General features: G+C 40.7%; 2 protein-coding genes and 1 pseudogene across 2 annotated transcripts in view; 1 reads left to right on the top strand and 2 right to left on the bottom strand.

Moving 5' to 3' along the window:
• LOC102818268 (chromosome unknown open reading frame, human C3orf52) overlaps window positions 1-2,752 on the top strand; it is a 64,638-nt gene extending 61,886 nt beyond the window's left edge. The window contains exon 7 of the mRNA XM_006864213.1: window positions 2,655-2,752. Coding sequence (XP_006864275.1) covers window positions 2,655-2,752 — 98 coding nt within the window. The remainder of the gene's footprint in view (window positions 1-2,654) is intronic.
• An 8,182-nt stretch (window positions 2,753-10,934) lies between these two features.
• GCSAM (germinal center-associated, signaling and motility) lies at window positions 10,935-20,695 on the bottom strand (the record flags this gene model as incomplete). The annotated part of the gene is given in 4 exon segments (XM_006878403.1): window positions 10,935-11,363; window positions 12,587-12,615; window positions 14,340-14,386; window positions 20,616-20,695. Coding segments are annotated over 4 exon segments (585 nt in total), but the record flags the coding sequence as incomplete, so codon positions are not given.
• Window positions 17,287-18,269, bottom strand: LOC102835957 (annotated as a pseudogene).
• Window positions 20,696-23,596: the final 2,901 nt, after the last annotated feature.

Raw genomic sequence — 23,596 nt, 5'->3', positions numbered from 1 at the left:
GGAAAACGAGGTCCTCAGCTACTCACAGCATTCTGGGGCAGTCCCACCAAACCCACAGCCCACATGAACATGGGACAGTTTCCTAAGAACCCACTCAACCTCTCTTAACCCGCCTCCCAGGGCTTCTGACACTCCATGCCAACACGTGTTCCTTCTCTCTTAGGCTTGTCTCTGAGCTCGGCCCTCCCCCTTACCCACATGTTTTCTCTGATTTTTTCCCACATTTTCTAACAGGTCATTGCCTAAGTCCTATTTGAAGAAAAACTAATTTTAATACTCTTAAGGATAGCAAATACCTCAAGTACTTCAAATTCATGCTCTGGGAAATGGGATCTTGGGTCTCAGAAAACTCCCGAAGAAAAAATGTCTGAGAGAGAAAGAGTACAGAAAGAGACTTTTAAACACAGATCCCCAGAACCTGAAGCTAACTACTCTTCATCTTTAACCCCACATTCAAACTTCAGTTCATTAATGGGGTGGTAAAGGAGCTCTGGTAGCGTAGTGGTTACGAATCGGGCTGCGAACCTTAAGGTCAGCGGTTCGAAACTACCAGCCGCTCCGCGGGAGAAAGATGAGGCTTTCTACTCCCGTAAGGATTTACACCCTCGGAAACCCTGTACAGGGTCGCTATGGGTCGGAACCGACTCGACGGCACTTAACAACAACAACAATTGTTAAGTGCCATCAAATTGGTTCTGACTCATAGCGACCCAGTATAGTTTACATTTGAACCGTCCACCTTATGGTTAGCAGGCCAGTTCTTATCTTACAGTGCCACACTGGGACTCCCATGAATTGAGCTATTGTGGTTGTCAAGTGCTGTTAAGTCAGTTCTGACTCACAGTGCCCCTGTATAGGGTTTCCAAGGAGCAGCTAGGGAGTTTGAACCACCAATCTTGTGGTTCAGACTGACCTTGCAGTCCAGTGTTTTATCCTACAGCACCACATGGAAATCTGTTTTTACCAAGATCAGAAGACAGTTCAGCAGCAGTAGTTATTTTGGGTTTGGCATTTTGTATTTTTTTTCTTACTTGTGAAGGAGTTAGTCAGGAAATTGAATAAAGAGCAAAGACAAACAGCATTTATGAGAGAAAGAAGAATGAAAAGCTCCAGGCAATGGAGAAAGTGAATCTTGTTGACACATTTTGATGCTAAACTGATGAGCCACCCGGCTGCTGGCAGAGAGGCCAGTGTGAATGTTCGATCCTTGAAGCTGGGGTATCAAGGAATATGATTTGGGATGTTGATGTATTCTCCAGGAAATCTGAATAGTTTATATGTAGGGCAGTAGTTCTAAACTGGGGTAAGTTTTGTCCCCAGACATGTTTGGTAGTGTCTGGAGATCCTTAGGTACCAGGGTGGGTGGTTTGTACTCAACTACTAACCAAAAGGTTAGTTAGAAGTTTTAATTATTTGAGAAAGGTCTGGTCACCTGTAAAGATCCAGTCAAGAAAATCCTGTCTTGGGAGCTCAGCTCTATTCTGTAGCAGATGGGTCACCATAAGTCAGAAACAACTCTACAGCAACATGTTTGGTTTAGTGTTTTGGTTTGGAGATACTTTTATGAAATATAATAAACACATTAAATACTTAAAATCAACCGAATGAAAAAAAAATATATATATATATCAGCTTTTGCTTGTCTGCATGATTTTTTTCCCTCCTTCAAAGTGAAATGTGGACGTCAGTTAGCTTTGAAGTGTCTGTATGATACTGAAGCCAGGTTTGCTTTTAAACATCCTACAATGCATGGGCTAGCTCACCACCACAAAGAGTTATTCAGCCCAAAGTGTCAAGAATGCTGAAGTTGAGAACTTCTGCTGTCGAGCACAAAGGCTTTCTCTCTGGGCAGTCAGCCAACCTTCCTGCATTTTTATGGTGGTAATTGTTTTGGGGCTATAGGATAAGCACTAAACTGGGAGGTTGTCTGTTCGAACCCATCAGCAGCGTTTGTCCCCATAGAGATGTACAGTCTGGGAAACATTATATAGTCACTGTGAGTCAGAAATGGGTTTTGAGGTTGTTTCTAGGTTCCCTCAAGTCAATTTTTCACTCATAGTGACCCCATGTCATGGAATAGAACTGCCCCACAGAATTTCCGTGGTGGTAGTCTTAACAGCAACAGTCTCATCTTTTTCCCAAGAAGCAACTGGTGGGTTTGTACAGCTGACCTTTCTGTCAGCAACTGAGCGCTTCACCATTGCACTACCAGGGGTACATTTCAATGTTCAGTTCATTTTCATAATTTGATGTTGTGGTGCTCTAGGATAAGCACTAGACTGCTAACTCCAAGGTTGGTAGTTCAAACCCATCGACTGCTCCTTGGAAATCCTATACAGAGTCACTTTGAGCCGGAACCAACTTGATGACACTTAGCAACATCAGCAATAGTAAAATGTTCCAACCATCAAAAAGACCACGTCAAAATGTTTATCATGAGTTATATCAAAAACACACGAACAGTAAATGTTAATTGCCAGTTGAAAAGTGTTCAGAGGTGTATGTGTGTTGATTAAAGTGTAAACTTCCTCTGTTAGGAATTTATATTACAAACATACTGCTTTCACAGTGAAATTGGGTAAGAACATGAAATGTGTAAAACCAGTATGCTTTTAAAAATGAGTGATTTTTGCTTGTCTGCATTTTCTTTTCAGAACGAAATGGTGGAGGTCAGCCTGTGTCTGAAAATGGAGCTCCATTGAGTTTTGGAGATGAAAAGACTTCATTTAATTTGACAGAAAGGACGGAGTGAATTAATATAGAGGAGCTGGCATTGACTGCAAAATTGGAGACGGGTCTTTCTCTCCTGATTTTGCACTAGAGGATCTAGCTCCATCTCCAGAATAACAGCGCCTGAAGCCTTCCTAAGGTGGAAGGGCCAGTCTCTGCTCTCTTTACGTGGACACTTTCTCTTTAGTGTGAGCTGGGGCACTGCCCAGGTGCCTCCTTTGAGGCAGGTGCTCAATAACTTGTGCTGTGCAGAGGGGAGAACAGGAGAAGCCAATTGCTCACTGGGATTCACCACCCACCCCATTATGTTTTACCCACCTCTTAGCAAGGCGGCGAGGAAAGAAAGGCACTTTATAGTACATGAGCAGCGTGTTCCTGTGTCCAAACCTGTCACCTGGAGCTGGACATCCTAGCAAACCAGTCCTGAGAACGTTAACCTCTGTTGCCATGTTATATGTAGATAGAGATATTGTGACAGGAATAAGGTATGTGTTTCCTAATTATTTTATATTTCCACATTGCTCCTGTGGCTCCTGAGTACCTTCACTCAGGAAACACAGCTCCCTGGGAGCTTTGAGCAGCTTACTATCATTTTCTATAGTCTACTATTTATGTTTTCTTATGCTTTCATTAGAGAATCTCTAATTCATTATTGTTGTTGTTGTTAAGCGCTGTCGAGAGTCAGTTCTAACCTGTAGCGACTTTATATAGGGTTTCCAAGAAGCAACTGGTGAGCTTGAGTTGCAATCTTGCAGTCCAAACCAACTTTGCAGCCCAGCACATTAACCCATTTAGACACTGCTTGCCTTTGCTAGTGATACTCCACATTGTCTTCTTACTGCCTAGGGTTGCCAGTTTTCCTGTAGGACTCATTGTTTTCAGATGTTGGTTATCTATCTTACGATAGTGGTGAACCAGGGAGAACTAGTCTCCTTTTGAAATAAAAGTGTTAGAAGCTTAATGTCAGATCATTTGGGAGTGGGTGGGATATTAGTAACTGTATTACTGTGGATGAGTCGTTGGGCTGCTAGCCCACCATTCACTATGTGACCCCTTAAAGATTTACAGTTTCAGAAACCTCATATAGGGTTTCTGTGAGTTCTAAAAGGAGCATATTGCAGGCCTTGTTTCCTGCAGAGCCGCTGAGTGAATTGATCATTGATTTTTCAGTTAGCAGGCAAGTGTTTAACTATTGGATCATCATGACTCCGTTTTGGTCTTCTGTAGGAGTCCTAGTGTTGTGCTTTAGGATAAACCCTGGACTGCTAACCACAAGATGAGGAGTTTGAACCCACCAGATGCTCCTTGGAAACCCTATATAGGGTCGCTGTGAGTCGGAACCAACTTGATGGCAGTTAATAATAACAACAACAATATAGAATTTTCATGGAGGAACAAAGTACTTAGCTTTTTGGGGGAAATTGCTTTGCTAGTAATTTTCTAGGAGAAAATTTTGTAGTCATAGAATGAAAAATTCGTAGCTCAAATATCTCTGTTGAATTAACTGGGGATGTATGTTTCAGATTTGTCTTGAGATCTTTGTGACACAGGACTGTGGAAAATGTGACTTTGCTTTCTTATTTAAAAGACAGATTTATTGTAACCCAATATTTTATTTTTAAGAAGAGTTCCTTAAACTGGTAAAACCAGTGGGTTTTCCTCCTCCTTCTTTATTTTTTTACATGTAAAATGTGAACTACAGTGTGCTTGTACTTTTTAGGAGATAATAAACTTTAAAGGTGAATGCTTTAAAGGCATTTTCATTAAATTATTTCTGTGTATGCATTGTCTCATTCATGTTTGCTTTAGAGGGCCAGGCTTTGAGCATTTTCTTGCTGTAAATAATGTTGGAAGTGATCTTTGCCTTTCCCTGGAAGCAGCTTTTTGTGTGTGTGTGAGTGAACAAGATAGAGAGAGCTAAGTTGGTCGTGGTTCTCCTCTCTGTGCACCTGACGGAGACTCTACACCCTTTCATTTCTTCCGAGGCAACCTCCGTGGAAGGAGCAGGTGTCTGAAAGGGCCTGTAGTGGGAAGGAAGGACCTGTTTATATCTGGAGACATAACTTAAACTTTGTTTTGTTCTTCCTTATTTATCTAGAAAACACCCCAATGTATGTACACTCATTCCTCACTTAACCTGGTTAGATTCCAAAGATAAAATGGCTATTCAAAATCTATGTCATGCGAGGTTACAGAGGTGGTCCCTGAACCCAAACCTTCAGTCCTGCTGTACCCCAGCACCACTGTGCTCTGGCCTCTAAGGCTTTTCTGCTGGGGATGCCACTCAAGTGGACCCAGGGTCTGGCAACTGGATTAGAGGCACAGTTTGTCGGTCTAGGGCTGGAGCAGCCAGTGAGGCCAGTGGTCAGCGTTAGTGGAGTTTGTCCATAGCCCAGCCACCTGTTGCCACTTCACTTGGAAATGAGCAGCATGCTGCGTATCTTGGAGGGATTAGAATCCAAGGTTGAGAACCTGGAGTCTAACAGTTGCTCCAAAGAGCTCAACATCTGGCTTCTGCTGCAGTCCCCAGGCCCTGATTACCCCCACTATGGTTCCTGCTGTATGTCTGTCACCTCCAGGGCACTTGAGTAGAGGGAAACAGCAGCAGTAGCAACCTTTTTCATTTTTGTCCCTTCTGAGCACCTGTAGCCATTCACAAATGACCTTTCTCTACAGGGCTCTCCTCCAAATCCACTTCAGTGACCTATTTCTGCATGAACACCTGCAACAGTGCCTTTTGAGGTGGTGACAGGACCTGCACGACAGCTTTGAACCTGACAGACAGGGGTGGTTTTGTAGACTCGGAAGCTGGACTGGGGAGGAAGCCAAGGTTAACTGCTAAATAGTAGATTTTTCCTATTGTCATAAATGGCAAATATTGGATAATATTTGTCTTAATGTGTGTGCTTTGTCTTAATGCAAGGAACTCTGGTGGCTCAATAGCTAAGCACTCAGTTGCTAACTGAAAGGTTAGCGGTTCTTCAAGAGAAAGACCTGGTGGTCGCCTATAAAGATTACAGTTTAGGAATACCTATGGAGTAAGTCTCCTCTCTTACATGAGGTGGCTTTGAGTTGGAATTGACAAAATGGTACCTAAAAACAACAACCATAATAACTATCTCAGTGTAACTATTTTGTCTTGGCATTGGACCACTTTAGAAGTCATCGAGAAGACTTTCCATCGCATGTGAGGTGGGTAAAACTGACCTTTCTGTCTAAAGGATTTTGAGGTGTTCGGACAAATGGCACTTACATAGTTGCTCCTGCTGGAGATGAAGGTATTGGCCATCACACATCAGAATGAAGAGCAAAATGCCTAGTGCATAGTAAACCTTCAACACATACCTGGAAAAATTAAAGCATAGGAGAAGAAAAGCTGCTTTTCTACAAGTTATTTTCTATCAGTGGATACTGCCAAATCAACAACACACTCTTTCCTTCCCCCAAACACAAATTCTATTCGGAGCACCATTTCTTTTCCCCTTTCAGCTTAATTCCATTGTCTTTGTATTTTTAATGCTGTGTTTTGCTGAAGGCTTTAGGAAAGACCAAAGAAAAATAAGACCATAATAAGAAAAGAAGCTGCTAGTTTTATTAGCGATGCTGTATTAAGATAAACATTGGACCACAGTGTTTGAACCATAAAGTTGGCAGTTCAAACTCACCAGCTACATAGGGTCACTATGAGTTGGAACCAACTCAATGGCACTTAACAACAACAGGTCCTGTACAAATGACACAGGAAACTGCAAAACAAACCCAAGAACCCACTAATGCTAAAAATAAATAAGCCAAATTATGCTTTGCAGGTAGTCAGAGAAAAAGGTGGTTAGTGTAGAATACTTCACGTAAGAAGTAGGACTCAAGCTGAACCCTAAAAGACTTGAGGTTTGGGATAAGCAAAAGTACCTTTCCACATTTTTATGCTTTTTCCTTTCTATACGTGGACGCTGTATATGAACTTCTGTCCTATTGAAAGTCTAATTAATGCTGAGAAATCTTTCTCTAAGGTTACCTTTTCTGCTTTTATTACTGTTTCATGGCTTTAAAATAAGTTAGCTCATAACACTGCATTGATAGTAACTTTATTCACAGGCATTATTTATTTATTCTCCATAAACTCAGCATTAGAAGGTAGTCTCCTCTTCTTGTAATGGGAAAGCCAAGATTTGGAGAGGTAAAGGAGCCAGTCTAAAGTCCTACAGATTGTTAGTAGTAAAAGCCCAGATCCCTGGGCTATCATGGAGAATGGTTGTCTGGCATGTTCCTGGCCCTCTCAGGACCATGGTCAGTTCAGACTTGACAGGAGTGGCCACGGGGGAGATATGAGTTGTGAGGCTTGACCACCAGACTGTAGAAGACTTTGAGATGCTAGTGGCTACATGTCTTTCACAAAAATCCTCTGTAGGAAAGTGGGGGTTCATTGCATTCCCCACTAACCAGTTTGATAGTTGACAGAACCAAGGTACACTTGGATCAAGCAGATTTCTGACCTCAAGAAGCCAAGTTTGGAAAAGAACGGAGTCAGATAAAATAAATAAAACCTCGTTTTCTCAAAAGATTTTTGTTGTTACTGTTAAGTGCCATCGAGTTGGTTCCAACCCATAGTGACCCTGTATAGGAGTTTCCGAGGAGTGGCTGGTGAGTTTGAACCGCGGGTCTTGCAGTACACACTGACCTTATGGTCTAGTGTTTATCCTACAGTGCCACACCAGGACTCCAAAGATTTCTGTAGCATCTTAGAATCTCATCTGCTCCCTTCTGCCTATGCCCTTCTATCCCTGAGAAACTTTGAAGCACCTGTCATGCAAGTTTGTCCTAAAAAGTAAGTATTTGAACTTCTTTGTGGACAACATGTTTGCCCTCTTCTTATGCTCATCTGTTGTCAATAAGAATGTATTCACCAAATAAGGGACTATTCTTAGACGCTAGTATGGACATAAAATGGAAACCACAGAGGTTGCTGCTACTGTATAGAATGTGAAAATACCCCTGTGAACTCTGGCTGTTTATAATTTATGATCAGCGGTGGGTGGTTGGATGGGGAGTTTCCTGGTTACATTTGTGACTTGAGAGAATAGTTTAAATGTTCTGCCTCAGTTTCTTCACCAAGAAAGGGATTCTTAATTAAGGGGTTGAATCCCCAAGCCCTTAAAATTATATGCAAATTGTGTGTGTACATGAATGTGCACATTCTGGGGAAAAGGTCCATAGTTTTAATAAATCCTGCATCTATGGGGAGCAGAATCAACATTACATACATACAGACATAGTAGATATTTTGAAATGCTTACATGTAGCTTTGTTGCTCAAAAAATTCCTGTGCATGATCTCTCAAAATTTCATTAATGGAACAACTATCTTTAGGTAAGCCATATGTCCACAACATGTTCTTTGTCATAGTGCATATACTGTTTGATACAAGTAACATTTTACAAAATGGGACTCAAGGAAATAAATACTAGGGCAAATAAAAAATTTAAAAAAATTCTACTAGGGTTCCAGTTCACACATGCATAAGTTTATTCAAAACAAAATGTGTTTCAACATATCTCTGCCACTAATGAATGGCTTCAAACAAGTTCTCCCAGTAATACATTGTCTTAGTCTCATTAAGGTGCCTTCAAAGAAAAAGGTCTGATCAAAACTGACTGCTGAGGGCATCTGCTGGGCCAGCTAAATTCAAAGCAGAGGTCATCTCAGGAGGATATGGTGATTGTTTTATTTTTTTAGATTCTAAAGGGATATTCTTTTTTTTTCAAAGTTTTTATTGTGAGTTGAGTGATAGTTTACATGGGAGAACATTGGTTTTACACTCATCATTTCATTGCAATGATTACAATCTCTTCCATGCATCATCATTCAATCATTCAACAGTATTTGCTTCTATTCCCTCTGGATTTTTTTTTCGGGGATTGGGGGATGTGCACACAAACACTCGACTATATAATCATTAAACAACCAAAGGGCACATTCATCTCTGCCTCCATCTCTGGTGTCGCTGTTTCTCTGGATAGGGTCCCACATTCTGCTCATGCTCTCCTCTCCAATGGGTTAATCTTGATAGATTTTCTCAAAGGAAACACATCGATCATGGTGCTTATTATGAAGAAGATGTAAGAAAATGGAAAGCTGCATTGGTAAGGAAAAGGCCCAGAAGTTGTGCTGAGGAATGTTTTTCTGTCATGACGATGTACCTGCTCATTTACTGAGGGCAGAGAGGGTTTCCGTAGGAGAATGTCTTTGGGAAACCTTACCCCATCTACCATACAACCCTAATCTTGCCCCTTCAGACATTTTTTTGTTTGCCAAACACAAAGAACATTTAAAAGGAATACAATTTGAGTCTCTCAGGATGGAAAAAACTGCTATTTTGACATAGTGTAAACCGAAGAGTACAGAATTCTTTGGGGAAAGGAAAGACTTAAAGATTTAGAAGCACCATATTTAGAAATGTATGGATTTAGATGGAGGAAATGTTGAGAAACAAGAGTTCCACATTTTGAAATTTTTATTTAATTTAAAGGTCTCTATGATTTTATAGGAATACTTTCTGACATACCCTCATATAACTTACCGTGTTGTTCTAAGAATATTTAAGCCATTCGTCTTCTATAGTGGCTCAGTATCCAAATGAAAAATTGCAGCATAAAAACCCCACAATTCAATGTTTCTGGTACACCGGGAAGACAGCTGAATGGCTCAGCAATGCCTGCCCACTGCAGAAAACTTCTGTAGACCAAATCACTGGACACATCATGATTTTCTCCACATAGCATAAAGTTTTGCTTCTCTTCTCTGATATGATTTATTTGAGGTTTGTGATAGATGTTTTATGTATATTAGATGAATCCTCCTATTTATGGCCTAGAAAGCTAAGCCCCCAAGTAACATGCTCAGAGCTACAAATCAAGGAAGAGATAGCTAGGTTTTTGTTTTGTTTTAAACTTTTTATTGCGAATTGAGTGAAGGTTTATAGAGCAGATAATTTTACATGCAACAAATCAGACACTTCGTTTTATCTCAATGATTGCAATCCTTTTAATGTAACATCACTATCCCACTTCCTCCCTATGGTTTTCTGTTCCATTCCTCTTTCTTTCCTCATTCTTCTGAATTTTGTCCTTAGTTTACCACCCCTGGTTTAGGGACTAGATATAATGCTAAGAACTGAAGAAAAGATGAGGAACCCTAATTTGCATATAAAACAGTGCTCATTAGAGAAGATGTGTGTATGTTTTATTTTTCTCATGTGGACAATATTCATATTTTTATAGCATATTATTGAATACATTTTATCATATAGTTGGTGCTCTTTTAGGTAGTTGATTGGAAAAGCACTAAATGTGTAGCCAGGAAACCGGGTTCTTGTATAGCTGGGACACTAACTTGCGGTACAGATCAAAAAATAAAATAAGGAATTGAGGGGTTGAAGGCTCTCCAAAGGCCCTTCTACTCTATCAGTTTTTGAGACTACGAGTTTCCTACTGAGATTTCTAGAAATAATTTTTTTTTTTTTTAAACTCAAACACAATCATAGGAGATCTGCACAGGAAGTCACTGCACAGAGCTGTGTAGTGGGAGGAACAACACAGGCTGCCGCCTCAGAGCTGACTTGAAAGGTAACAGTGTGGAATGAGCAGACCCCCACTTTAACCCACTTGGCATCAAGAGGAAGCTTACTATGACATCACAAGACACTCTTGTGGACATTTTATAAGAAGAATCAAGGGACAGAGCAGAACCCATTGTGAGGTGCACAGCTTATAGGGCACCAGAGAGCCCTCTCCCACCACTAAGTCAATGCTGTCAAGTGTAGTCGAGTCTGTTCTGACTCATAGTGACTCTGTATAGGGTTTCCAAGGAGTAGCTGGTGGAGTTGAACTACACATCTTGTGGTTAATAGATGTATACATTTCTTAAAACAGTTAGAACTAAAGATGGTGGCTATATTCTTAGATTGGTTCAGAATAGTTGATCTTTGGAATACTGGATGTTGAACATGATCTGATAGACCTTGTGGCTTGCAAACCATGCCCTTCAATGACCCCTATAGAAGGGTTTAGGGGATGGGAGAAAGTGAACGGATTCTGTACCCATACCTGCTTCAACTAGACCCCTCCCTCACTTTGGTTTCACAGATTAGATGGCTATAGTTAAATAAATTCTGCTTCGTCTACATTGTTATCAATGGCAAAACTGTCTCAGAAAGGGAAAGATGTGGAAATGGTTGTTGCTGGAAGTGAAGAGCTGGTACTATCAGGCATGAAGAGTTCATATTCATCATCTGAGAAAGGTAGGTGCTTAAGGGTGGAAGACACTTTGGGAAGTGAATACTCAGTCTCAGTTTCTCTCAAGGACTTTGTGGGTCTTTTGGCCTGAGGGGAAGGCACATAGAGAAGTGAATACTCCGTTTCATTTTCTCTCAAGGACTTTGTGGGCTTCACAGCCAGAGAGGAAATATTCTCATAGTGCTGCTCAGCAGAATTCACTGAAGGCCGTCTCCCGAGGACCGTGTGGTTGACGAGAGTGTAGCACAGATCTTCTGAAGAGACTTGGTTAGCACCTCCCTGCTGGTCAAAAGCAGAATCTATCACAAGGCTTGGCTTCTTGCTTTTCCTGTACATTTCACTCTTAACACAGGACAGACCCGGGGTAAAGTTTGTCCTCTACAACCACCTCCTTACCTTCTCTTGGTCATTTTCTCTAATTGGTTGTCCCCTTCTCCAACCACTCCCCTAGGCAGACAGAGCTCCCATTCTGTCCAGATAATATGGCCTTCCTAGGCATGTGTTCTTTTCTCCATGTTCTAGAATTACCCTGGCTACCCTATTTAATTGTGTCTCAGGGCCTTATGGGCAGTCCATTAGTACAAAAGAGAACAATCTATTGATACCGTAATGTGACTGGGCTGCGATATTTAATCACTCATTTTAGAGGTATTTTCATTTTAAAAAAAGAACCCAAGGGAATGCTTTCATTCATACTACAGTGTCAGGAGATAAAAAAAACTAAAGCAGCAATGGGAAACAGTAAGGATTTTGAAGTGAGACTTGATTTGGACTCCTGGTTCTGCTATCTCTTCAGCTATCGGACCTTGGAAAATTCATTTAACCACTCAGTTTTCTCAACTGTAAACTCAGAGTACCAATCTTAAAGAAATGTTGTTAAGTGCCGTCAAGTCAATTCCGACCTATAGTGACTCTGTATAAGGTTTCCGAGGAGCAGCTGGTGAGCTTGAACCGCCAACCTTGCAGTTCAAATGGCAAACTAAATGAGGAATTACATGTAAACTGCTCAGCCCACTGACATAAACAAGTACTTTAAAAATGTGCCTTCCTTTCAGTTCATTAGAAGTGGTTGCAGTCCTTATCTTCAGACCCTATATATGGCCCCCTGAGGCTATAAGTACTAGTATCTAAAATTATCTCTTGTATTCTGGTGTGGTATTGCAGGATAATGCACTGGATCTCAAGTTGGACTTGAACCACAAGGTCAGCCATTCAAACTCACTAGCCGCTCCTCAGAAACCCTATATAGGGTCACTAAGAATCGGAACTGACTCATGGCAGTTAAATGTTGGGCTGCTAACTGCAAGGTTGGTGGTTCAAACTCACCAATGTCACCAGCCACTCTGTGGGAGAACGATGAGGCTCTCTGCTTCCTTAAAGCTTCATAGTCTCAGAAACCTTCTGAAGCCATTCTCCTCTGATCTATAGGCTTACTATGAGTTGGAATTGGCTGAGTGGTAATATGTTTATATGTTAGTGTCCAAAGGTGGCTTGGAGGTCAAATTCTTCTAGCATCTAGAGTATTTGTATCATCTGAGAAAAAGCCTGAGGGATACTTCCCTTACCTGGATGGGATCAGCTGGTATTCCTTCATCTGGAGAAACAAACAAACAGAACCCTTTGTGAATTTCAAGTCTTAGGGAGATTTTAGCCTGGGAGGAAAGAGGACTAAAATGAAAGCAACTACAGAGTTGAGAAACAGCTGGGTTATAAGACAGGCCCGGTGTAAACAAGAAACCGTCAGAGCTGTACTAAGGCTGAGGAGACACACTTCATGGATCTTTGGATAGGAATTCACACTTTCCTTTCCCTACCTTCCCCCACTCCTCTCCCACAAAATTTCCTGCAGGCCTCCCTGTTTCCCTACCTTCCCCTCCTTCCTTCCTTTCACAAAAGTTCCTCCTCTGTACTGCCACTGGAGAGATAAAATGAATAAGAAGTAATCTCTGCCCTCCAGAGCTGTGAAAGGTCCACTGAACATTGATGTGGGCGTTATTTCTATTGTAGGTGGAGGGGATGGTGGTGGAGTTGGAGTTTGTGCTCAGAGAATGCTTTTCATAGAAGGAAACTCTTAAACTGAAATTTCTCATTCCTGTCCTGTTAGCAGATGCAAACAAAAGCAGACCAATTTCCCCAAATTCAATTTATTTAAAATCGGCTGACTGTAACCACTCAGCTAAGAGGCAAATGGACACAATTGTTATCCCTGGCAAATGCACCAGCTCATGAGAGGGGTCTGCTGTGCTCACACAAGTAGTGGGGGCATCACTGCAGCCCAATTGATCGTATATGGATTTGCATTCTTTTGGTACTGATACCCTAGATTCTCACATCTCCACAAACTCCCCTGGACAGCCATCTAGGACTTCCCAGATTATCACAGCCAAGAAAAGAATCAGTGGAGCTTCAGCATTAGGGCTTTTATTTCTAGCATGTCTCACTTTGATAGAGATGGGGCTTCACAATACCCCCTGGGTGTGTGTGTGTGTGTGAAATGGTGGTTGTTGTTAAGTGCCATCAATTCGGACCCATAGTGACTCTGTATAGGGTTTCCAAGGAATAGCTGGTGAGCTTGAACCACTGAACTTGCAGTTCAAACGGTTTTGCAGTCTGGCGCATTAGCCCACAGTGCCACACCAGAACTCTTGGTAGATGCTAAAACATTTAAGATTTAGATTTGAATGAATTGAGCTCTAGCCTTTTAACCCAGGAAGGAGAAGGCAAAACTTTGTTCTTAGTTCTATATTTTCTTATGATCTCTCTCACATATGATGTTATTCAGCACCCTCTCCTCCAATTCTCTCTCCTTAATCACTACACTATTGGTTTCCTAAATGTTCTTACATCTGCTCTTGCCATTTCCTACAGCAATTAGTTCACAGGAGAGCTCTAATGCAAATCTGACCATACCTGCCCCTTTATTAAAGCCCTTTAGGACTTCCTATAGCATGAGGACAAACACTCAAATGCTTAACTTGGCCACAGGATCTTCCATAGTCCCCTCTGTTTTGTGACCCAGTTTCACTGTTCTCCTTGCAGTTGGTTCCCTATTCTGACCTTGTACCCTCCCAGTTAACCCCTTCAGCCTTCAGTCCACAAGAACTAATGGAGGAGTATGGAGATCAACAAACCAGTCCTTGCTTCAATGGGATCACAGTCTGGTGGAGAGAAAAAAGCATGGAATCAGATTAGTTCTGAGCAAAATGCATAAGTATTAGTCTAGAACTATGCCTAAGGAGCTATAGGAGTGCAGAGAAGGGGCAGTTTGGAAATGTAAGTCTACTAGAAATGAAAAATGATGGGAAAGCAATGGCTTACTTTCATTTGGGGGATCTTGTCTTACTTTAAAAATATGTAGTTTTTTCCTGCAAAAGAAAAGGCAAATAAATTGGTTGCTTTGATATTCAGAAATCCTCAAAGGACATTATGTTACTTGATTAAAGGTCAGCGATTGAAGCTCACCAGCCCCTCCTCAGAAATCCTATTCAGGGTCCTTGTGAGTGAAAAACAACGTGACTGCACTTAACAAAGACATCTATCTATCTATCTATCTATCTATCTATCTATCTATCTATCTATCTATTTATCTATCTATCTACCTATCTCTTCCAACTCTATCTCCCTCTTTTCTAAGTCTGATATGGAATTGATTTATAGATGGAGAATTGTTGTTGTTAAGTGCCATTGCGTTGGCTCTGACTCATAGAGACCCTGTATAGGGTTTCTGAGGAGCATCTGGTGAGCTTGAACTGCTGGCATTGATGGAGAATTAGGACAGTGTTATAGGAAACTTTCACTGGAGCCTTTTTTCCCCTGACAAAATATTAACTTTATTTTGATCATGTATTTGAAGAAAACAGGGTCATTCCCAAACCGGATCTCAGTTTATGGTGTATTAAAACGCCAACAATCTTCCCTCTGCCTTCCCTTCCCTTTCCTCTCCCCCTCCCACAAGCTTTTCGTATAAGCCCAGAGGAAACTAAATTTTGTAGACAACCTCCTGCAAAAGCATAATATAAATCTAATGAACCCATTTTCATCACAAGAGGAAAGGCTATCTGCTGTAAAAAAGGGTGGTCATATGTCCTGATTTGCTCAGCCCTGTTAATGGTGTTAGCAATCACTTAGGGACCAACTGTTAGCTATTTCTAGCATCCCTTTTTCATCTTCAAAGGTGGCTCAATTTGGATGATAAATGATAGGTTTACTTACCCTGGTTGTAAATCCTTTGCACATATGACAGAAATATGTACTTTTGTACATGGAGTTTCTGGAACTTACAGTGTGATAATGTATCTTTCTCTACATTAAGAGCCAATTTCCCTAGGATTCTGAGGCTTTCCTGTTTGGTGAGAGTACATCACTCATGTGACCATTGTTCCTGTTTCCCATCAGACTTTTAAGGGTTGCTTCCCTGATTGGCATTGAAATGACTGTCTGGGATAGCAGTAAGCTTAGTGACCACAGCCTGCAGGTAGCTTACAGCAAGTACCACATTAAGACCACGCTTAGGGAAATAATGCCTGAAACCAATTCTCCATTCACCGTGAAAGACAGGAACACCCTTCAGCACTGCAGAGACACCATCCACTCAGATGTCAGGGAGATGACTCAAATCACAAGGTTTGTTCTAGCAGCTTTCCGGTGATTTCCCTTTCTTTGCCATTTCTCTGGAAAACGTGTTTACTCCAAGAAAGCATTCACCTTAAGTAGCCTGGACACACCCATGTTGCTGGACTGCCACTTGTCTGTTAGTTTGTCCCACAGTGGTGGCTTATGTGTTCTGTGTTGCATGAAGCTATGCCACTGGTATTTTGAATGGAAGCAGGGTCACCCATGGTGAACAGCTTTCAGGTGAGCTTCCAGACTAAACTAAACTCAAAAGAAGGAGAGGAAAACTACTTTCTAATGTTTAGCCACTGAAACTTTATGAATAGCAGTGAAGCACTATTCTGATGTCAGCATCAGAATATTGAATACTGAAACCTGAAGGATAGCTCCAGACTATTGTCAGATACAGTGCTGGAAGATGAGCCCCTCATGTTCAAAGACACTCAAAATAGGTCTGGGAAGAGCTGCCTCAAAGCAGAGTTAACCGTGATGACGCAAATGGAGTAAATCTTTTGGGACCTTCATTTGCTGATGGGGCACAACTCAAATCAAGAGAAACAGCTATGAAAATCCATTAATAATTGGAACATATGATGTACAAGGTACAAATCTAAGAAAATTGGAAGTTGTCAAAAATGAAATGAAATGCATAAACATGAATATCCTAAGCATTAGTATTCTGAAATGGACTGGTATTAGTCATTTTGAATTGACAATCACATGATTTACAATGACAAGAATGACAAATGGAAGAGGAATAGCACCACATTCATCATTAAAAAGAACATTTCAAGATCAATCTGAAGTATAATGCTGTGATGGGATAACATCCATATGACTATAAGAAAGATCAGTTAATATCACTATTATTTAAATTTATGCACAAACTGCTAAAGCCAGTAGAGAGGAAATTGAAGAATTATACCAACTTTTTCAGTCTACATTGATCAAACATGCAATCGAAGTTGTATTGATAATTATGAGTGATTGGAATGTGAAGGTCAGTAGTTGGTGACAGAAATAATCCTGGAGATCACATGATAGAGTTTTGCAAAACCTCAGTGACTTCTTCACTGCAAATATCTTTTTTAAACAACATGAAAGATGATTTTACACATAGATTTCACCAGATGGAATACACAGAAATCAAATTGACTACATTTTTTTTTTTAAGTTTTTATTGTGACTTAAGTGATAGTTTACATGGGAGAACATTAGCTTTACATTCATTCTATTGTATTTCATTTCATTGCAATGATTACAATTCCCTCCATGCATCATCAAACAAAGGGTACACCCTGCAAGCCTACTCTCCGGCCGTCAGCACACAGACCCTCTCCGTCCCTGAGTCTGGCGTCCCCAGTGGCTCCATCTCTCCATGTCATCATCTCTGCCTCCATCTCTGGCGTCACTGCATCTCTGGATAGGGTCCTGCACTCTGCTCTTCTCCCTTGATGGTCCCAGGGACCTCCGCTTCTGGACTGCAAAATCAATCACTCCCCTCCTTCTGCCCCCCCACCCCCCACTCCCCCCGCTGACCCCAGGGAGAGAGCCTGCAGGTGAAGTTTTATTCTTTATAAAAAGATAATCCATTTCACCCTCCCCTGTAGCAAAATAAATAGCTGTTCTCTCGAGCAACTCCCAGGCATCCCGGTCAGTCATCATCATCATCTTCTTCTGATTCTTCTGCCAACTCGGATGCGCTCTCTGGCAAGTCACAGCCCATCCGTTCAAACCTTCTAGACACCACATCCCACACATATTTGATGGTCACCTTGAATTCGGCCATCTCATAGCCAAAAAGCTTCAGGACGTGGGCCTGGTCAGGGGTTAGCACGTCGCCCTCCTTGCATACCTTGTAGTCAGATTAGCAGGGTTACGGCACCTTTCTCAAGGGCAGTGGGCAGGCCCAGCTGCCGCAGTTGTGACTCCATGGAGTGAGGGAACTGCTGTAGGGCACCCGGGTCCAGGCTCACTGAGAACTAGCTTCGTTACCACTACGGGCGTAGTCCATTTCCGCGAATTTAGTGAATCACTTGTTCACTTCCTCCTTGATGCGACTGGTGAAAAGGAGACCAGCTTCACCCCTCAGCTTCTTGCTGACCTGGTGCAGATTGTCTTTGTACTCATCACATGTACCTCGACCCAATGCCACCATCATCACCTTGTTTTTGCCAAAGAACATCCGGTTGTGTTTCCAGGCATTCCAGATGTTCTTCAACTTGTGGTTCCTCATGTTGGCCGCAGAGAAGACGAAGAGGTACTTGTACGTGTCCATACGTTTCCGAAACTCTTCTATCAGGTTCTGTTTCAGTGCCAAGCCTTTCTTGGCAGTTTTGGTTAAGGGCACTGTCTTGTCGTGCTGAAGACACGTGCAACGTATGGTAGCCCCACACCCATCCTTTTGTTACAAAACATCTACCTTCACATTTCTGACCCTCACAGTCAGTCAATTATTCATTATTGAACCACAAGAGTCTTATCCCCATCCCCTTTCACCAGCCCCATCCAGACAGATTGGAAACCACTCAGTGGCAATTCTACCTCCCCGGTACCCTCTAGGAACTAGGCTCCATCTTGAAAGCTTGTAAGCCAGTCACTTCTTGCCTTTGTAGCTCCCCTATTTTGGATAGCCATTGTCTAAGTTGCCCATCCCTGCCAACCTTGTGTACTGAGGGGGTGGGAATGATCCTCGCTGTAAAGATGTGTTCCCTCTTTTGAGCTACTATGTCCATAAGTATAGGTTAAGTTCATCAAATTGTAGCAGATTAATTATAATCTTTCTTCTAACATATTGATTATAATTTGATGGTGGAAAAGCTTCATACCATTAGCCAAAACAAGGCAGACTGTGGAAGAGATGATCAATTGTTCATATGTAGGTTCAGGCTGAAGCTGAAGAAAATTAAAACAAGTCTACAAGAACTCTGGTAGCATAGTGGTTATGAGTTGGGCTGCGAACCACAAGGTCAGCAGTTTGAAACTACCAGCTATTCCGCAGGAGAAAGATGAGGCTTTCTGCTCCCTTAAAGATTTACAGCCTCGGAAACCCTGTACAAGGTCGCTATGAGTCGGAACCAAATCCACAGCACATAACAACAACAACAACAACAACACAAGAACCAAAATAAGACCTTGAACACATTCCATCTAAATTTAGATATCATCTCAAGAACAGAGTTGATGCATTAGATACTAATTACAGAAAACTAGATGAGTTGTGGGATAACATCAAGTACATCCTACAAGGAGAAAACATAAGTTCATTAAGAAGACAAGAAAGAAAGAAAAGATCAAAATGGATGTCAGAAGAGACTCTGAAACTTGCTCTCCAGCGTAGAGATGCTAAAGCAAAAGGAAGAAATGAGGAGGTACAAGAGTTGAACAGAAATGTCAAAGGTCAGCTCAAGAAGACAAAGTCAAATATAATAATGAAATGTGTAAAGACCTAGAGTTTGAAAATCCATATGAAGAACACAATCAACATTTTTCAAGCTGAAAGAACTGAGGAAAAATTCAAGCCATGACTTGAAATACTGAAGAATTCTTTCGGCAAGATATGCAATGATGCAGAAAACATCAAAAGAAGATGGAGGCGTACACAGAGTCTTTATACCAAAAATAAATGGTCAATGTTCAACCATTTCAGGAGGTAACATACGATCAAAAGCCAATGGTACTGATGGAAGAAGTTCAAGGTGCACTGAAAGAACTGGCAAAGAACAAGGCTCTGGGAATTGATGGATTACACATTGAAATCTTTCAACCAACTGGAGGTATTCATTCATCTATGCCAAGAAATTTAGAAGACCTGGGTGAAGAGAGGTGACCCAAAGGATAGTGGAAATCATTGGACAATATCATTAATATCACCTGCAAGAAAACTTTTGCTAAAGGTAATTAAAAAAAATGGTTGCAAACGTACATTGATAGAGAACTGCCAGAGGTTCATGCCGGATCCAAACGAGGACATGGAAAGAGGGATATCATTGTTGATATTGAGTGGATCTTGGCTGAAAGCAGACAACACAAGAAAGATATTTACCTGTGCTTTATTGACTCTGCAAAGGCTTTCAACTATGTTAATCACGACAAGCTATGGACAACATTGCAGAGAACGAGTATTCCGGAACACTTAATTGTACTCATGAGGAATTTATAGACCAAGAGGCAGTTGTTGTAACAGAACAAGGAAACACCGAATGGTTTAAAATTAGGAAAGGTGAGCACCAGGGTTGTATTCTTTCACCATACTTTTCCAATTTGTCTGCTGAGCAAATAACCCAAGAAGCTGGATTATATGAAGAAGTGGCATCCGGATTTGAGGAAGACTCATGAACAATTTGTGATATGCAGATGATACAATGTTGCTTGCTGAATGCAAAGAGGACTTAAACTACTTACTGATGAAGACCAAAGACCACAGTCTTCCGTATGGGTTGCACCTCAATGTAAAGAAAACAAAAATCCTCACCATCAAATCAATAACACCATGACAAATGGAGAAAAGTTTTATGTTGTCAAAGACTTCATTTTGCTTGGATGAAGCAACAACACTCCTGGAAGCAGCAGTCAAGAAATCAAACAACATATTGCCTTAGGCAAATCTGCTGCACAAGATCTATTTAAAGTGTTCAAGAGCAAAGACAATGTCTGTTTGAGGACTAAAATGCACCTGACCCTAGCCATGGTATTTTTAATAGCCTTATATGCATGTGACAGTTGGACAGTGAATAAGGAAGATTGTAGAAGAATTGGTCCATTTGAGTCATGGTATTGGAGAAGAATATTAAAGGTACCATGGTCTGCCAGAAGAGTAAACAAGTCTGCTGGATGAAGTACAACCAGAAGGCCCCTTAAAAGCTAGGATGATCAGACTTCATTTACATCTACTATCACTACAACTGATGTTAGGTCTAATCAGGGATTTCCTGCTATGGAATATGTGAAGTCTAGGAAATAACAAACTTCATTCTTCCTCACCTGAATGTTTCCTTTTTGGGGTTTTGGAGTTTCAGGCTCCTAGGAATTTCTTTAGTATCCAGCTGTCACTTGAAATTCAACAATCAGAAATGAGCTATATATTTCTTCTTCAGAATTACCACTTGTCTTAAACACTTTTCAACTTTCCTCACTTCTGCTATTTGTATTATTATATATCTCACCCTGCAGTAATTCAGGAAAAGCAATCATCTGTGAGTAGACACCACCACTCATCTGTCATACAGTAGTGGCATGTGTGTTGCTGTGTTGCTGGATGCTACACCACCGGCATTTTAAATGCCAACAGGTTCACCCATGGTGGACAGGTCTCAGTGGATCTTCTAGACTATTATGAACTAGGAGGAAGAAGAGGTAGACCACTTCTGAAAGGTAGCACTGAAAACGTTGTGAATAGCAATGGAAGATTGTTTGATAGAGTTCCAGAATATGAATCCTTCAGGTTGGAAGGCCCTCAAAATATGACTGCGGAAGACTTTATCTTCAAAGGAAAGTTGACCGTAAGATTTTGTGGATTGAGTGAGGTTTATTTGCTGATGTGATACAACTCAAAATAAGAAGAAAAAAAAATCTGCAAACATCCATTAGAAATTGAAATGTGGAATGTACAAAACACGAATCTAGGAAAACTGGAAGCTGTCAAAAAGGAAATGAAACATAAAGATCACTAGCTCAGGCATTAATGAGCTAAGATGGACAGTTGTTGTCCATTTCAAATTGGAAATCATGGTTTACATTTGGAAAACAACAAATTGAGGAGGAATTGTGTCATATTCATAATTAAAAAGAGCATTTCAAAATCAATATTGAAGTACAATACTGTTTGTGATAGGATAATATCCATACACCTACAAGAAAGACCAGTTAACACCACTATTATTCAAATTTAAGCACCAACGACTAAAGCCAATGATGATGAAATTGAAGAGTTCTATTAGCTTCTTCAGCCTGAAATTGATCAAACATACAGTCAAGATTCATTGATAATTACTGATGATTGGAATGTAAAAGTTGGAAACACAGAGAAAGGATCAGTAGTGGGAAAATATGGCATTGGTGGTAGGAACAGTGCTGGAAAACACATTGTTTTGCAAGACCAATAACTTGTTCATTGCAAATACCACTTTTCAACAGCATAAATGGCAACTATACATGTAGACTTCACGAGGTGGAATACACAGGAATCAACTGACTACATCTGTGGGAAGAGATGCTGAAAAGCTCAATATCATTAGCAAAAACAAGACCAGGTTCAAGTATGGACCTCATAAGCAAGTTCAGACTAAAACCAAGGAAAATTCAAAGAAGTCCAGGGGAGATAAAATATGACCTTGAGTATATCCTACATGAATTTAGAGACCATTTCAAGAAAAGATTTGATGCACTAAACACTAATGACCAAAGATCTGAAGAGTTGTAGGATCACATCAAGAACATCATACCTGAAGAAAGCAAAAGGTAATCAAAAAGAGAGAAAAGAAAGGAAAGACCAATTGGATGTTGGAAGAGACTTTTCAACTTGCTTTTGAGCATAAAGAAGTTAAAGCAAATGGAAGAAATAACGAAGAAAAAGAGCTGAAAAGAAAGATTTGAAGTGCAGCCTGAGATGACAAAGTAAAGTATAATAAAATGTGCAAAAACCTGGTGTTAGAAAACAAAAAAGGAAGAACATGCTCAAGCTGAAAGAACTGATGATAAATTTCAAGCCTTGATTTGAAATAGTGAAGGATTCTATGGGCAAAATGTTAAATGATGTTGGAAATATCAAAAGAAGATGGAAGGAATACGTTGAGTCATAGTACCAAAAAGAACTGGTCAGTGTTCAACAGTTTCAAGAGGTATCATATGAGCAAGAACTGATGATCCTGAAAGAGGAAGTCCAAGCTGCACTGAAGACACTGGTGAAAAGCAAGGCTCCAGGAATTGACAGAATACAAATTGAAATATTTCAACAAACTGATACAACACTGACGGCACTCATTCATCTATCCCAAGAAATTTTCAAGACAGCTTCCTGACCAACTGACTGGAAGAGATCATTAACAACCTCTGATATGCAGATGATGCAATCTTGCTTGCTGGAATCGACGAGTACTTGTAATACTGATGAAGATCAAAGACCACAGCTTTCAGTATGATTGCACCTCAATGTAAAGAAAACAAAATCCTCACAACTGGACCGATAAATAACATCATGATAAGTGAGAAAACATTGGAGTTATCTAAGACTCAGTTTTCCTTGGATCCACAATCAATGCTCATGGAAACAGCAGCCAAGAAATCAAGTGACATATTACATTGGATAAATCTGCTGTGAAAGACCTCTTTCAAGTTTTAATGAGCAAAGGTGTGCTTTGAGGATTGAGGTGTACCTGACCAAACCCATGGTATTTTCAATCACCTCATATGCATGTGAAAGTTGGACAATGAATAAGGGAGACCATAGAAAATGGATGCATTTGAAATGTGGTAATGGAGAAGAATATTGAAAGTACCCCAGACTGCCAGAAAAACAAACAAATCTGCCTTGGGAGAAGTACATCCAGATTGCTCCTTAAAAGCAAGCTGATAAGACTTCATCTTTAGTACTTTGTACATGTTATCAGGAGGAATTAGATCTTGGATAAAGACATCATGTTTGATAAAGTGGAGGATTAGCAAAAGAGTGTTCTCTAAAAAGATGCATTGAAACAGGCAGCAACAATGGGCTTAAATCTAACAACATTTGTGAAGATGATGCAGGACCAGGCACTGTTTCGTTCCATTGTGCATAGAGTTGCTATGAGTCAGAACCAATTTGGTGGCACCTAGTAACAGTGAGTTGGATACATAGATAGACACTCAAGCTGAACATGTGGGAAGTCAAATGAGATTTCACTGAGGAATACAGATTTCAAGCATTTCAAGTTTCATATAGGTTTGAAAGAGGTTATATATACACATGTATGGAGTCCTGGTGTGGC

The sequence above is a fragment of the Chrysochloris asiatica genome, unplaced genomic scaffold (genome assembly GCF_000296735.1).
Source record: "Chrysochloris asiatica unplaced genomic scaffold, ChrAsi1.0 scaffold00061, whole genome shotgun sequence".
Lineage (NCBI taxonomy): Eukaryota > Metazoa > Chordata > Mammalia > Afrosoricida > Chrysochloridae > Chrysochloris > Chrysochloris asiatica.
Note: the sequence above shows the minus strand (reverse complement) of the source record. Positions and strands in the feature narration are given on the sequence as shown.